This window comes from Capricornis sumatraensis, chromosome 9 (genome assembly GCF_032405125.1).
Source record: "Capricornis sumatraensis isolate serow.1 chromosome 9, serow.2, whole genome shotgun sequence".
Lineage (NCBI taxonomy): Eukaryota > Metazoa > Chordata > Mammalia > Artiodactyla > Bovidae > Capricornis > Capricornis sumatraensis.
The window spans coordinates 20890277-20907561 of record NC_091077.1 but is presented as its reverse complement, the minus strand read 5'-3'; the positions used below and the strand labels follow the sequence as shown (position 1 = coordinate 20907561).

The window sequence follows — 17285 nt, the reverse complement described above, 5'->3', positions numbered from 1 at the left end:
GCTGGGTAGTGGAGCTCTGGGTTCAAGCCTCAGGGTTAGGTTATCGGGTGAGTGGGGCCTCCTGGGAGACCTACCTCAGCTGGGCTGAGCACAGGTGGCCACTGGCCAGTGCACCGCTCTCATCCACACATCCTGAACTGCCCGTGGGTGTCCCCACTCTTGGGGACCCCTCCATGCCAGAGGGAGTCAGGGGCCCCAGGTTAAAGCAGGTCATGTGGGTCATCTCCCCAGCCACAGGGTTCAGCTCAGACATTGACAGGTAGTCCAGTTGAGGCTGGTGCTGTCAGGCCCATGATTTTTGTTGAAGCAGTTTGGGGAAAGAAATTGTTTTCTCCCCAGACTTGGAACTTGGAGAGTATGAGCTGTCAGGCGGACAGAGCTGTCCTTAGACAGAGGCCACTCAGCACAAAGGAGCCCACACCATGAGGGCAGGCCTCCCTAGGACCTCATCGCCGACCCACACTTGGCACTTTGAGCCGCTGGATCCCCTTTCCTGCTTAAGTCAGCTTGGGCAGACATTTGTCACCTGCAAGCCAGAATGCGTCTGTGACCACATCTCAGAGATCTCACCTGAGATGTGGCACAGCCGAGGCTGGGCCTGGCAGAATGCTCCGCCTTGTAGGGGCCTCCAAGGACCTACCCAGGTCCCTGCCTGCTTGGCTCAGGGCTATGGCAGACATATGGGGAGGAGAGGTGGTTCTGGTCTGGGGGGACGCAGGGCAGCACCTGCCCAAGACTGCCCAGGCTCCTGGCCTCTGTTGAGTCTCAGGACAAACACCACATTTGGAAGGGTGTGTATGTTAAAAGTATATCACATGTCTGCTAATTCATTGTCATGGTGAATGTCCCCACTCTTGGGGACCCCTCCATGCCAGAGGGAGTCGGGGGCCCCAGGTTAAAGCAGGTCATGTGGGTCATCTCCCCAGCCACAGGGTTCAGCCCAGACATTGACAGGTAGTCCAGTTGAGGCTGGTGCTGTCAGGCCCATGATTTTTGTTGAAGCAGTTTGGGGAAAGAAATTCTGTTTTCTCCTCAGACTTGGAACTTGGAGAGTATGAGCAGCAAACAAGGTTAGCTCAAGGCCTGGACAGGCAGGGGGTAAGGGGATGAGTAGCCTTGGGTGCCACCTTCCTGGGATTCAAGTTTGAGTGTGCTCAGGCGCTCAGTCACATCTGACTGACCCCATGGACTGTAGCCCACCAGGCTCCTTTATCTGTGGAAATTTTTTCAGGCAAGAATACTGGAGTGGTTGCCATGCCTTCCTCCAGGCTCCTCAGCTGTCAGTTGTGGCTGCAGAAGCTGTCTGACCCCAGCAGGAAAGTGAAGAGGGAAGGGCTTGGAGATACCCCAGGGCCTTTCCACCTGCTTCTGTCTCCATTCCCCCCCCCCCCGCCCCCCGCCGCAACAACGTCCCTCCCTTCATGCCCCTACTCCAATGTCTCTCCATGTCCTGTTAAGGGAGATGAATTTCCTCCTTAAAAGGGTAGTTTGAGTTGGTTATTTTGTTACTCATAGCTGGAAAGTACAACCAAGCACTTTTGAACATTTTGTTGATCATCTAAAGAAATTGACCCAGAGTTATGCATCCAAAGAGGGTCAGAAGTCAGGTTTGATAAAAGCTGCTCCAAACCTTGTATATCTGCTGAGTGAAAGGTAAAGAATGAAAAAGACAATTGACATTGTCATTACCAAAATAATACATTTCGTAGGCAGAGGGCATTGGATCTCCTTCAGTGAATCTCTGCACATAACTTTGATTTAAAAATTCAATGTATTCAATTATATATCTATATATAATTGTATATATATAATTCTTTTTGGCTGTACCATGTGGCATGCGGGATCGTAGTTCCCTGGCCAGGGATCGACCTGTGCACCCTGCATTGGAAGCAGAGTCTTAACCACTGAACCACCAGGGAAGTCTCCCTAACAGTTTTCTGATGGACTCAATATCCATTTAGAACATAGATACATTTTGTTGTTATTTAGTCCCTAAGTCATGTCCAACTCTTTGGTGACCCCACAAACTGTAGCCCACCAGGGTCCTCTGTCCGTTGGATTTCCCAGGCAAGAATACTGGAATGGGTTGCCGTTTCCTCCCCCAGGGGATCTTCCCAACCCAGGGGTCGAACCCAAGTCTCCTGCTTCGCAGGCGGATTCTTTACCACTGAGCCACCAGGAAAGCCCAGATGTATTTTACTACAGGGTAGAACAATTATTGGGCTTTCCTGGTGGCACTAGTGGTGAAGAACCCGCCTGCCTATGCAGGAGATACGAGATGGGTTCGATTCCTGAGTCGGGAAGATCCTCTGAAGGAGGGCATGGCGACCTACTCCAGCATTCTTGCCTGGAGAATCCCCTGGACAGAGGAGCCTGTGGGCTACAGTCCATGGGGTCACAAGAGTCGGACATGACCAGCGATTTAGAAAGCACGCCTGCAAAACAGTTTTTAATAGGCACCCTGTCTCATTCTGTATCATGTTTCAGCACTTGGACAGCTCCCAGTTCATTGCTGCGCTTCCTGTGTACTGTTCCTGTCTGAGAGTTTTGGCTTCTTAAGTCAAGCTGATTGCATTCATGTTCCATGACATTGCAGAAATAGGAAATTCCTCATTAGGGATTAGGTAGGGTTAGCTAGGCAGTGGTGAGAATATTCCAAACAAAAAGATCCTAATGATTATAATGATGGGTTGGCAGGAAGTCTTTTTACTGAGCGAATAAAAGAACAATCAGTATAAGAGTAAAGGAATATGGCACTGCAAGTCCAAGACATTTTATTGGATGGTTGGGAAAGGTTTGGGGTGGTTGGAGACAGTGTATCTGCAGGTGCCTACCTGTTTGATTGGAAATCTTCCTACGTGGACAACTGATGTAGTTGAAACAGCAGACGAGTTTCCCTAACTGAGGGGTCTTCATGAACCCAGAACCTCAGCTCTAGCTGCACACAGAGTGGGGAATCAGAAAAAGAAGTTTTGTCAATAAACATGCCTTATTAGCAGCAAATGAAGTGTCTATGGATTACAGGGATAATGATAGTGGCTCTTAATCTTTGTATTTAGAATGATATATATTTTTTAACATTTATTTGGCTGCACGAGGTCTTATGGCAGCATGCAGGATCTTTTTGTTGCAGCATACGGGCTTAGTTGCCCCGTGGCATGTGGGCTTTTAGTTCCCCAACCGGGAATTGAACCTTCATTCCCTGCATTGGAAGACGAACTCTCACCCACTGGCCTACCAAGGAAATCCCTATTATTTTGAACTAAGCAAGGCTTCCCTTCCCTTGTGGGTCAACTGGCAAAGAATCTGCCTGCAATGTAGGACACCTGGGTTCGATCCCTGGGTTGGGGAGATTCCCTGAAGAGGGAAAGGCTACCCACTCCAGTATTCTGGCCTGGAGAATTCCATGGACTGTATAGTCCATGGGGTCGCAAAGAGACATGGCTGAGCAACTTTCACTTCACATTGGTCAGCAGCATTCCAGCTGCAGGAAGAATAGGACCTTCAGTCCTGAAGGAGGAATCCAGGCAGCACATCTTCCGTGTCATGGGCTAAGCCTGGAAAAGTCAGTTTGAAAAAGGGGCTGAAAAATTGTCCAGCACATTGTCTGAGATCATTCAAGACTCTATAACAAATGACCATGGACTTGGTTTCACCAACAATGTGCTTTTCACCATTCTGGAGGTTGCAAGTTTTAATATATTACCAACTTATATTAATATATTAACCGTGGCAGTTTTATTATTTAATAGAATACTATTGACATACATCTAGGGAATTCCCTGGTAGCACAGTTGGTAAAAAATCTCTCTGCAGTGCAGGAAACCTGGGTTCAATCCTTGGGTCAGGAAGATCCCCTGGAGAAGGAAACGGCAACTCCAATATTCTGGCCTAGAACACCCCATGGATGAAAGAGCCTGGCAGGCTACAGTCCATGCAGTCACAAGAGTCAGACACAACTTAGTGATTAAACCACCACCACCACAACATAAATCAATATATTAATATTACTAATAAATAAACTATCATCAAAACAATAATTTTACTATATAGTGGCTTATGCATTTACTAATGTGTTAATGAATAATAGCTAATAATAAGAAATTATTGTTTTATTGGCAAATCTAAGTCTCAGGCATAGTGCTGAATATACTGAATTTTCGCCCTTATTTTTTTTAGGCCATGCCACGAGGCATGTGGGCCCCAGTCCCCCGACCAGGAATCGGACCTGTGTCCCCTGCAGTGGGTGCGGGGAGTCCACTAGACCGCCACTTGATTTTCTCTCTTAGCGAAGAAATTTGCGCATGCGCCTGAGCTGCCCCAGGAGCGCGCGTGTGCGACTGGGATGTGAGGACGTCCTCTGAGGCAGGAGGTATCTCAATCCTGAGGAGACACCGCCCGCCCATAGAGGGCGCTGTAACTCAACTCGGCTGCCTCCAGGGGACAGAGACGGAGAATCGCGCCCGGAGCCTTCTGGGACTTATAGTTCATGGCCTCGTGGTGCGCAAGCGCACTGCCGAATCCATCGTGGGCGCGCGTCCCTGGGCGACAACGACGGTGTGAGTTAACTGGGGTAGCCGATGGGGGGCGCGGGCAGGCCGGGTGCTGACGGGTCTCCGGGTCACGCTGCACTGGAGCGCCTCCTCCGCGGCGGGACTCGAGTAGAGTAGGCTTGCGATGTGGGTTACCTTCGCCCACACCTGGGACCGCAGCACCCGGGCATCTTTCATCCGGGTCGCGCAGACAGGATGCGGCCCCCGAGCCTGGCCCCCGCGCCTGTGCGGGTAATTAGGCTATCAGGGGTCGGGACGGGGTCTGGGAAGGGGTCCCGTGCAGGAGGGATGGCCTGGACTGTTACCCTTGGGTTTGCTCCACCTGTCACACTGCAGGCGCAAAGGAGAGTCAGAGAAGTCGGGCAGCTTGCACCTGCCCTGTGAAACAGTCCAACACCTACCCTGTGAAAACACCCCTGCACGACAGGTCCGTGGGGCAGACTCTGCTGTGAGGTAAATGGAGCTCTCAGAGGCCTAATGTTACAGGGAGTAAACCGAACGTCCAGACTCCTGCATGTAGACTCACTGGGCGCTTGGGCAAACCCACGGGGAAGGTCTCACCTTGGGTGGTTCTGCCCTCTTGGAGGGGTGATACTGGGCAGTGTCTGAGGCCGTCTGTGGTTGTCTGGACCTGGGGGCTCCTGGCATGGAGGGGATGGAACCAGAGATGCTGCTCCACACTCCACAATGCCCAGGACGCCCCTCAGAGAACAATCCAGCCCCAGTGTAGGTGTCAAGGAGGAAAGACCCTGGGTTAGCCTTAGCATTGTGATTCCAATGAGACACTATCAAGGGTCTACTTCACTGATACCCAGACACCCCTGCTCAGGAATGTGGTCGCAGCGGAACATTCTGCCAATGCCTCCTGTTCCTGGGGTGGATTGCATTTTTCCCTGCCAGGAAGCCCTCATCGGCCCTTTCTTGTGGAGAAAGGACAGAGTTTCAGTGGTTTGAACCCTGAAAGGGAAGACCCTGAGGCAGGTGCCAGAGGCCTAGGTAAATGAGGGCCAAATGGAGTCACTGACATCAACCGCAAGGGAGGGGGAATCCCTTGAACCATCCAAGGGTGGGAGTGGATTCGTTGAAAGAGCTTGAAAGGGATAGGGGGTCCTGAACTCATTACCATCAGATGCAATTTAAAGTCCTAAGAGCAGATAGATCAAGATGTCACAGGGCTCTGGTCCCCCTGAAGCCTCCAGGGTAGGGTCCTTTCTGCCTCTTCCAGCCTCCTGTGGTGGCCCTCAGTCTTTGATGTCTCTTGGCTTGTGGCCGCATCATTCCAGTCTCTGCCTCTTTTGTCCCATGGCCTTCGCCCTGTGTGTTTCTCTTTTAAAAAAATATTTCTATTTTTCTGGCTGCATTAGGTCTTAACTGAAGCATTCAGGATCTTTAATTGCACATGTGGGATCTAGTTCCCTGACCTGGGATCAAACCCAGACCCCTTGCACTGGAAGTATGGAGTCTTAGACACTGGATCATCAGGGAAGTCACATGTCTATTTTTTCCCCATTAAAAAATTTTATTTATTTATTTTTGTCTGTGCTGGGTCTTCATTGCTATGCATGGGCTTTCTCTAGTTGTGGTGAGTGGTGGCTACTCTTCGTTGTGGTATGCAAGCTTCTCATTGTGGTGACTTCTCTTGTTGTGAAGCATGAGCTCTAGGGTGAGTGGGCTTCAGCAGTTGTGGCACACAGGCTCAGTTGCTCTGAGGCATGTGGGATCCTCCTGGATCAGGGATGGAACCTATATTCCCTGCATTAGTAGGCAGACTTCCAACCACTGGACCACCAGGGAAGTTTCAGCATTTAAACTCTCAGTTGTGGCATGTGGGATCTAGTTCCCTGACCAGGGATCAAACCTGGGCCTCCTGCATTGGGAGCACAGAGTCTTAATCACCGGACCACTAGGGAAGTCTGTGTGTCTTTTTTAAAGACACCAGTCATATTGCACTAGGACACTCTCTACCCCAATATGACCTCAGTTCAGTTCAGTTCAGTCGCTCAGTCGTGTCCAACTCTTTGCAACCCCATGAACTGCAGCATGCCAGGCCTCCCTGTCTATCACCAGCTCGCAGAGCTTACTCAAACTCATGTCCATTGAGTCAGTGATGCCATCCAACCATCTCATCCTCTGTTATCCCATTCTCCTTTTGCCTTCAATCATTCCCGGCATCAGGGTCTTTTCAAATGAGTCAGTTCTTTGCATCAGGTGGCCAAAGGATTGGAGTTTCAGCTTCAGCATCAGTCCTTCCAATGAATATTCAGGACTGATTTCCTTTAGGATGGACTGATTGGATCTCCTTCCTGTCCAAGGGATTCTCAAGAGTCTTCTCCAGCACCACAGTTCCAAAGCATCAATTCTTTGGTGCTCAGCTTTCCTTATAGTCCAACTCTCACATCCATACATGAGTATTGGAAAAACCAAAGCTTTGAGATGGACCTTTGTTGGCAAAGTAATGTCTTTGCTTTTTAATATGCTGTCTAGATTGATCATAACTTTTCTTCCAAGAAGCAAGCATCTTTTAATTTCATGGCGTCAACATTCAGAAAACGAAGATCATGGCACCTGGTCCCATCACTTCATGGGAAATAGATGGGGAAACTGTAGAAACAGTGTCAGACTTTATTTTTGGGGGCTCCAAAATCACTGCAGATGGTGACTGCAGCCATGAAATTAAAAGACGCTTACTCCTTGGAAGAAAAGTTATGACCAACCTAGATAGCATATTCAAAAGCAGAGACATTACTTTGCCGACTAAGGTCCGTCTAGTCAAGGCTGTGGTTTTTCCTGTGGTCATGTATGGATGTGAGAGTTGGACTGTGAAGAAGGCTGAGTGCCGAAGAATTGATGCTTTTGAAATGTGGTGTTGGAGAAGACTCTTGAGAGTCCCTTGGACTGCAAGGAAATCCAACCAGTCCATTCTGAAGGAGATCAGCCCTGGGATTTCTTTGGAAGGAATGATGCTAAAGCTGAAGTTCCAGTACTTTGGACACCTCATGCTAAGAGTTGACTCATTGGAAAAGACTCTGATGCTGGGAGAGATTGGGGGCAGGAGGAGAAGGGGACGACAGAGGATGAGATGGCTGGATGGCATCACGGACTCGATGGATGTGAGTCTGAGTGAACTCCGGGAGATGGTGATGGACAGGGAGGCCTGGCGTGCTGTGATTCATGGGGTCGCAAAGAGTAGGACATGACTGAGCAACTGAACTGAACTGAGTCATCATCTAAAGTGATTTTGGAGCCCCCCAAAATGAAGTCTGTCACTGTTTCCATTGTTTCCCCATCTATTTGCCATGAAGTGATGGGATCCGATGCCATGATCTTAGTTTTCTGAATGTTGAGCTTTAAGCCAACTTTTTCACTCTCCTCTTTGCTTCAATCAAGAGGCTTTTTATTTCTTCTTTGCTTTCTGCCATTAGGGTGGTGTCATCTGCATATCTGAAGTTATGGATATTTCTCCCAGAAATCTTGATTCCAGCTTGTGGAATCAATCATTTCTTCATCTAGCCCAGCATTTCTCCTGATGTACTCTGCATATAAGTTAAATAAGCAGGGTGACAATATACAGCCTTGGTGTACTTCTTTCCCAATTTGGAACCAGTCTGTTGTTTTATGTCCAGTTCTAACTGTTGCTTCTTGACCTGCATACAGATTTCTCAGGAGGCAGGTCAGGTGGTCTGGTATTCCCATCTCTTTCAGAATTTTCCACAGTTTGTTGTGATCCACACAGTCAAAGGCTTTGGCATAGTTAATAAAGCAGAAGTAGATGTTTTTCTGGAACTCTCTTGCTTTTTCGATGATTCAGTGGATTTTGGCAATTTGATCTCAGGTTCCTCTGCCTTTTCTAAATCCAACTTGAACATCTGGAAGTTCATGGTTCATGTACTGTTGAAGCCTGGCTTGGAGAATTTTGAGCATTACTTTACTAGAATGTGAGATGTATGCAATTGTGCGGTAGTTTGAGCATTCTTTGGGATTGGAATGAAAACTGATCTTTTCCAGTCCTGTGACCACTGTTGAGTTTTCCAAATTTGCTGGCATATTGAGTGCAGCACTTTCACAGCATTGTCTTTTAGGATTAGAAATAGCTCAACTGGGATTCCATCACCTCCACTAGCTTTGTTCATAGGGATGCTTCCTAAGGCCCATTTGACTTTGCATTCCAGGATGTCTGGCCCTAGGAGGGTGACCACAACATCGTGGTTATCTGGGTCATGAAGATCTTTTTTGTATAGTTTTTCTGTGTATTGTTGCCACCTCTTCTTAATATCTTCTGCTTCTGTTAGGTCCATACCATGTCTGTCCTTTATTGTGCCCATCTTTGCATGAAATGTTCCCTTGGTATCTCTAATTTTCTTGAAGAGATCTATAGTCTTCCCTATTGTCTTGTTTTCCTCTATTTCTTTGCATTGATCACTGAGGAAGGCTTTCTTATCTCTCTTTACTATTCTTTGGAACTCTGCATTCAAATGGATGTATCTTTCCTTTTCTCTTTTGCTTTTTGCCTCTCTTATTTTCACAGCTACTTGTAAGGCCTCCTCAGACAGCCATTTTGCCTTTTTGCATTTCTTTTTCTTGGGTATGGTCTTGATCCCTGCCTCCTGTACAATGTCATGAACCTCCGTCCATTGTTCTTCAGGCACTCTATCTATCAGATCTAATCCCTTGAATCTATTTGTCACTTCCACTGTATAATCTTAAGGGATTTGATTTAGGTAATACCTGAATGGTCTAGTGGTTTTCTTTACTTTCTTCAATTTAAGTCTGAATTTGGCAATAAGGAGTTCATGATCAGAGCCACAGTCAGCCCCCAGTCTTGTTTTTGCTAACTGTATAGAGCTTCTCCATTTTTGGCTGCAAAGAATATAATCAATCTGATTTTGGTAGATGACTCATCTTAACTAATTACCTCTGCAAAAATCGTATCTATAGATAAAGTCCCATTCACAGCTACTGGGGGTCAAGACTTAGAGGACATGATTCAGCCCACCCCAGTCTTATCATGAGCAGGTGTTTCCCCAGGTTAAGTATTGTGTGTCCCAGAGAGGCACCCATCAGCAAATGTTTCCCCAGGGTAAAGTATCGTGTGTCCCATCACCTGACACAACCGTGAGGCGTGGCTCAGCATGGCATCCTGCACCCATAGCTCCCATCCCCCACATGGAGGGGGTCAGAGCCAGCTCTCAGGAAAACAATTTGCATCACATCCCCTCTGGTCTCTCGTGGATCTTGTGAAAGCTGCCACCATTTTTAGATTTTTAAACTTTTCTATTTTTAAAACTTGTATTGATTTACTTACTTATTTTTAGCTGTGGTGAGTCTTCATTGCTGTATGTGGGCTGTCTCTAGTTGTGGTGCACAGGCTTATCGTTGTGGTGGTTTCTCTTGTTGTGGAGCACGGGCTGTAGAGTGTGGGCCTCAGTAGTTGTGGTAGTTGTTTTTCACAGTGGCTACACCATTTTCCATTCCTACTAGCAATGCTAGTGAGAGTCTCCCATCCTTGGCAACACCCATTAGTGTCTTTTTAAATTTATTTTTAAATTGAAGTATGTGTATGCATGCTAAGTCACTTCAGTCCTGTCTGACTTGTTGTGACCATATGGATCATAGCTCACCAGGCTCCTCTGCCCATGGGATTCTCCAGGCAAGAATACTGAAATGGGTTACCATGCCTTCCTCCAGGGGATTTTTCCGACCCAGGTATGGAAACCATACATCTCTTGCAGGAAGGAAGGACCCTCACTTGGAGCCTTTGGAGGGGATGGGTCCTGCCACACCTGAATCTCAGACTTCTCACCTCCCTGGAAGAAAATAAATTGGTGATAGTTTAAGAGTCCCGATTGTGTAGTCATTTGTCATAGCACCCTGGGATGCTAGTACAGAGTGTTTCACAGTAGAACTTGTGTGCCTCCAAGGCCTGGTATCTTCTGGTATCTTCATCCAGAAAATGGAGCCACTGGGACTTCCCTGGTGGTCCAGTGGTTAGGATTCTGAGTTTCCACTGCAGGGGGCAGGGTTTTGATCCCTGGTCAGGGAACTAGGATCCCACATGCTGTGTGCCACGCAGCACAGCCAAGAAAACAAATAAAACCCACAGAAAATGGAGCCATTAAGACCCTGGCTTGTCGTGGTGAAACCGATTGGTGTCATTTCAGGGGGGCTCTGTGGAACTCCGGGACCACTGAAAGATACTGTTTCAGTGCAGAGAAGAATTCAGCAAGAGCAAAGTGATAGATAAGTGATTTATTAGAATAGATTGCCTGTGAGGCTTACAAGAAGGCACATGAGAAATGCTATGAGAACTTAGTGGGCTGCAGTTTTAAATTGGAGAGGGGAAGAAGACTCTCTTTGTCTTTCTTGTGTAGATGTCATGCTTCCATCATCAGCATCTACTCCTCCAGGTTGAGCAGGGGAGTTTTCTTGTCCCTGTGTGGTCAATCTAGGTCCACAAATGATTGTTTTTCCATGTGTGCAGAGAGCATGTCATAGGGATCATTAACTTACTGAGCTCACTGGGCAGAATGTGGGGCTCATGCCGCCATTGTTTTATTGTTTGGGGACATGTCTCATGCTTCTGGTTACACGGTTTTGTTGTCAAGAAGGCCTACTTGGTTTAGTAGCTAAACTGAAAGGTTGTTGCTGAACCACGCAAAGACACCAGGATCCTTGGCCTCTAGAGGAGAATTCAATCTGGGGCCAGAGGCGAGACTTGATTGCTCAGAGCTTTTGTGTAATAAAGTTTTATTAAAGTATGAAGGAGATAGAGGAAGCTTCTGACATAGACATCAGAAGTGGGTAGAAAGAGTACCCACTTGCTAGTGTTAGCAATGGAGTTATATACTCACCAATGAATCCAAAGAATGTCTGGAGGTCCTAAAGACCTCACCAGACTTACTCCCATAATTTACATTTTAAGATAACAGAATTAGCCAGAAGGTTTAATCCAGAGTCTATCCTCAGGCAGGATACATAATCCTAAGGAATGTGGAGGAAAAAAAGTTGTCCTTTCTTCCTCCTTGAGAATTCCAGACCCCTCTCTCCTTGGGGACCCCCTAGACCTTTTATCAGCCTGCCTAGGAAATGACTCTCTCAAAACAAACCTGCTTTCTTGAGTAATCATTAACCTACAGGGGTCTCCCATGTTTTTGTACTTCCAATCCCCTAGTGGGATTAATATTTGATCACCTACTTTGTCCCTTCATTGTGTCCACATCACTGGCTTCCATGACTCTCTTCTGTGTGTATGTGTGACTTCAAGTGGTGGAGAGGACTCTGGGGTCTGGGACAGGCCAGATCCAGTCTTCACTCTGCATTTTTCCTCTCCCAGCCCTGCCTGCCCAGGAACCTGCTTTGGCCCAGGAGGGAGGACAGGATGGCTGCTGAGTGCCTGCTCCCCTGGCCCCAGGTGAGTAGCACTTCCTCTCCCCCGAAAGGCACCCAGTGTGTCCAGAGGGAACACACCTGTCAGACATGGAGTGCCCTTGCCTTTTGGGAAAGGAGGAGAATTTGTCATGAGTGTCTGGGTGTAGGCATTCATGTGAAAGTGAAAGTGAAATCACTCAGTCATGTCCGACTCTTTGGAATCCCATGGACTGTAGCCTATCAGGCTCCTCTGTCCATGGGATTTTCCAGGGAAGAGTGCTGGAGTGGATTGCCATTTCCTTCTCCAGGGGATCTTCCCAACCCAGGAATAGAACCCAGGCGGATCTGGGGAGGTCCCTTATCCCTTCAGGAGGACTGTGCTTCCTTCCTGGGCTCCAAGCATCTCTGAAGACCTTGAAGTTTTTCCCATAGAGCAGGGAGGGGTGCCCCAAAGCGCCATCCTCTTTAAAATGCACACATATGTATTTTTTAAAATTGTGGTGAAATAGGGCAGGGAAGCCTGGCATAATGCAGTCCATGGAGTGGCAAAGAGTCGGACATGACTGAGCAACTAACACCTTCACTTTACTTTCTCTGGACATTGGTTGGAGAGGGGGCATTCTTGAGCTGACCCATCGTGATATTTTAGGAGGTGGTGACCTTCAAGGATGTGGCCGTGGACTTCTCCATGGAGGAGTGGGAGCTGCTGGACCCTGGTCAGAGGAAGCTCTACAGAGATGTGATGCTAGAGACCTGTGGGAACCTGGCCTCTGTGGGTAAGACCAGCTGGTCCTTCTGTGTCTGTCAAGTCATGTTTGTTTAGCATCTATGCACGTCAAGAACTATGCTAGGAAGTAGGGATTTACTGGCAAATGAGACATGCATGGTTCCTGCCCTTGTGGTGTCTCCTGTACAGCACATGGTCTGATTCTTTCAGTATATGGCAGCCCATGCCACTGTAAAAATGCATCTTAGCTGAGGTGTCGATAACGTCTCTTGTTCCACTAGTGCCACCTGGAAAGCCCTTAAAAATTTTAAGGACATTTTAATAGGTATAAAGTGGTATCCATTGTGGTTTTGATTTGTGTTTTCCTAATGACTAGTGATATTGAGTATTTCTTCATGTGTTTACTGGGCCATTTGTATCTCTGAGGAAGTGTATGATCATTTTTTAAATTAGGAAAATAAAATCTTTAGCTTGGTCTTTGTGTTACCTCCCCCTGTCCCTTTCAGAAGCCTTGAGGAACCAGAGACCCAATTCAGGCTTTGAGGATGGCACCATATGCCTAGCATCAGCCTCTCAAGTCACCACTTTTTCTCTCTGGACGACATATTCACTCTTTCAACCAGTGGTATCTTTGCACCTGGAGCAAGGAGAAGCCATGTGGATGGTGGGGAAAGGAACTCTGCGAGCTTCATGTTCAGGTGAGAAGCAGGGAGATATGGCCCACTGGGATGGGGACAGCGTCTGGGGACTCCTGGTCACAGGTCCCTCCACAAAGGCTCTAATTGTCTAAGGAGAAGCCTGAGGTGCTTGGCTGTTTCTTCCCAAGTGCCTTTAGTTTATCCCCCAGCAACCTTCTGCCATGAACGAGCTTCCACTAATCCTCTTTAGGTGCAGAGAAAAACATCCCTTTTCTTTCTGTAAGCCAGTCTACCTGTGTTTCCTGTTTCATCTCTTCCCTCTCTGCTTTCTTGATAATTTTTTCCCTCTTCCATTCTTTTTTCTTCTCCTCACTCTGATTAAAAAAAAAATATATTGGAGTCTACTTTATGTATAATGTTTTGTGTTAGCTTCAGGTGTATAGCAAAGTGTTTCAGTTATACATATATATGTATCTATTCTTTTTCAGATTCATTTTCCATATAGGTTATTATAGAATATTGAGTAGTGTTCCCTGTGCTATACAGTAGGTCTTTGTTAGTTATCTATTTTATATATAGTATTGTATTTATGTAAATCCCAATCTCCCAATTTATCCCTCCTCCACCCCTTTTCCCCATAACCATAAGTTTGTTTTTTACATCTGTGACCCTATTTCTGTTTTGTAAATAATTTCATTTCTACCTTTTTTTTTAGATTTCACATAAGAGCAATATCATATATTTGTCCTTCTCTGACTTACTTCACTCAGTATGACAATCTTCAGGTTCATCCACATGGCTACAGATAGCATTATTTCATCCTTTTTTATGGCTGAGTGATATTCCAGTGTATATATGTACAGCATCTTTATCTATTCATCTGTCAATGGACAATTTAGGTTGTTTGTATGTCTTGGCTATTGTGAATAGTGCTGCTATGAACATTGGAGTGCATGTATCTTTTCAAACTATGGTTTTCTCCAGGTATATGCCCAGGAGTGGGATTGCTGGGTCATATGGTAGCTCTATTTTCAGTTGTTTAAGGAACCTCCTTACTGTTCTCCATAGTGAAGTGAAGTGAAGTCGCTCAGTCTTGTCTGACTCCTTGCGACCCCATGGACTTTAGCTTACAAGGCTCCTCTGTCCATGGAATTTTCCAGGCAAGAGTACTGGATTGGGTTGCCATTTCCTTCTCCAGGGGATCTTCCCGACCCAGGGATCAAACCCAGGTTTCTCACATTGCAGGCAGACACTTTACCGTCTGAACCACCAGGGAAGCCCTGTTCTCCATAGTAGATGCACCAATTTACATTCCCACCAACAATGTAGGAGGGTTCCTGTTTCTTCATACCCTCTCCAGCATTTATTATCTGTAGATTTTTTGATGATGGCCATTCTGACTAATGTGAGCTGGTACCTCATCATAGTTTTGATTTGCATTTCTCTAATAATTAGTGATATTGAGCATAATTTTTTTTTGGGGGGTATGGGCTGCACAACTTGCAAGATCTTAGTTCCCTGACCAGAGATTGTACCCAGGTCTTTGGCAGTGAGAGCATTAAGTTCCAACCATTGAACTGCCAGAGAACTCACAACGTTGAGCATCTTTTCATGTGCTTTTTGCCATGTCTGTCTTATTCCCTCTGCAATCTTATTCTCTCCCCTTTCTTTCCACATTTACTTTTTGTTCCACCCAGCATTCTGATCCATCTTTCCTTCACCTTGCCTTCCTCCATGTTAAAAGCTGATGTTTGAACATGAATCCACAGGTCCTTTGTATATGTTGGAAATGCTTTTTTTGTTGTTGTTGAAAATAATTTTGTCCTACTATTCTTAAATTAGAACTTTCTTCCCCCTGCTCCCCACCCAACCTTCAATTTATTTCAGATTGGGAGACTAAACTGAGAAGCCAACAGTCAGTTTACAAGAAGGTGGTTTTGGAGGAAGAACCACTTGGGGGTATGAATATTACAAAGCTCCCCAGAGAGGACTGGGGTTATACTGAATCTGGGGGGAACTGTGAAGACTCCCAGAGGCTTTTGAGGCAAATGGGGTACCCCCAGATAGAAGCATTTTCTCAAGAGAAGGATATTGACTGGTATAAATTTGGGGAAAACTGTAACCTGAGTTCAGACCTTGTTTTATCACGAGATTCTATAGGAAGACAATTTTATGACTATGACTTAGCTATTGCGAGTTTGGTATCTGATCCTTTCTTAAACTATAGTCAGATGGGATATTCAGACCAGAGACCTTATGAAAGTATTATATGTGGAAAAGATCTCACCCAAAATATTCACTTTATTCCACATGAAAGAACTCAGATGGGAGAGAGAATTTCTGCATATGTAGAAAGTGGGAAATCATTTAATCATGGTATGGCAATTACCATACAAAACAGAATCAACACAGTAGAGAAACCCTATGAATGTCACCAGTGTGGGAAAGTATTTAACCGGAGGCATTCCCTGAGTGAGCATCAGAGAATCCACACAGGAGAGAGGCCATTTGAGTGTCAGGAATGTGGGAGAGCCTTTACACACAGCTCAACCCTCACTCGGCATTTGAGAACTCATACTGGAGAGAAGCCTTATGCATGCCATGAATGTGGGAAAGCCTTCAACAGGATTTCATCTCTTACCCAACACCAGAGGATCCACACAGGGGAAAAGCCCTATCAGTGTGAAGACTGTGGGAAATCCTTCTGCCAGAGTTCTTACCTGATCCTGCACAAGAGAATGCACACAGGCGAGAAGCCCTATGAGTGTAATAAATGTGGAAAAGCCTTCAGTGACCGTTCATCTCTCAACCAACATGAACGGACTCACACTGGCAAGAACCCCTATGAGTGTAATCAGTGTGGAAGGGCCTTCAGCCAGAGGTCTTCCCTGGTTCGGCATGAGAGAACCCACACTGGAGAGAAGCCATATGTCTGTAATGAATGTGGGAAAGCCTTCAGCCAGAGCTCCTCCCTTATCACACACCAGAAAACTCACAATAGTCAGAAAACCTATAAAATAATTGATTGTGGGAAAGCTTTCTACCAGAGCAGCCACCTTGTTGGATTTTAGAGCTTGCTTGTTGCCTTGTGATGTACTGCTTAGCACTCTACCCTGTGGGTATGTTCAGACTTTGCCCCTCTGATGTACTGTTGTGAAGAAGTAGGCTTAGTCCTCATTCTTGAATTAAAACACTGAAGTCAAGATCTGAGAAGGGACCTTATAAGAGGGAGAAATTGCCATTGAACTATGCCCAACAAGTGCCACCCTCTTGGAAAAGATCAGTAAATGGATTGGGAATTTGCTGAGAATTACCATATTAATTTAGTTGTTCAAATAAGGGATATTCTGTTTCAACTTTTTGTTTCAATAATCTGTTTTAATATTTTGCTTAATCATTTGTCTTTCTTGGTCACTTAGCTAGGTCCTGACTTGTCTCACACACTACTATAGCAATGCAGAGTGTATGTTAAGATAGAAAATGCTACCATAATTGAAAAGGACACATATACCTCAATGTTCATTGCAGCACTATTTACGATAACTAAGACATGGAACTCACCTAGATGTCCATCAACAGATGAATGGATAAAAAGTTGCGCTACATATACACAATGGAATATTACTCAGCCATAAAAAGGAACACATTTGACTCAGTTCTAATAAGGTGGATCAACCTAGAGCCTATTATACAGAGTGAAGTAAGTCAGAAAAACAAATATCATATATTAATGCATATATATGCAATCTAGAAAAATGGTACTGATGAACCTATCTGCAGGACAACAATAGAGACACAGACATAGAAAACAGACTTTGGACATATGAGTGGAAGGAGAGGGTGGGACGAATTGAAGAGTAGAATTGAAACATATACATTACCATATGTAAAATTAGATAGCCATCGGGAATTTACTATATGATGTAGGGAGCTCAAATCCAGTGCTCTATGACAACATAGAGGGGTGGGATGGGGTGAGGGGTGGTAAGATTCAAGAGGGAG

General features: G+C 46.0%; 1 protein-coding gene across 1 annotated transcript; it reads left to right on the top strand.

Annotated features, from left to right (window-relative positions):
* Window positions 1-11889: 11889 nt before the first annotated feature.
* Window positions 11890-16354, top strand: ZNF554 (zinc finger protein 554). The gene is made up of 4 exons (XM_068979405.1): window positions 11890-11961; window positions 12568-12694; window positions 13152-13343; window positions 15171-16354. Exons 1-4 carry the CDS (start codon window positions 11929-11931, stop codon window positions 16352-16354), a joined length of 1536 nt encoding a protein of 511 aa, XP_068835506.1. The 5' UTR covers window positions 11890-11928.
* Window positions 16355-17285: the final 931 nt, after the last annotated feature.

Bases quoted from the DNA above. Each gene is read 5' to 3' on its own strand.
- ZNF554 (XM_068979405.1), top strand. From the start codon at position 11,929: ATGGCTGCTGAGTGCCTGCTCCCCTGGCCCCAG. The intron at 11,962-12,567 runs GTGAGTAGCACT...GTGATATTTTAG, and splicing joins GCCTGCTCCCCTGGCCCCAG to GAGGTGGTGACCTTCAAGGA. The intron at 12,695-13,151 runs GTAAGACCAGCT...TGTCCCTTTCAG, and splicing joins TGGGAACCTGGCCTCTGTGG to AAGCCTTGAGGAACCAGAGA.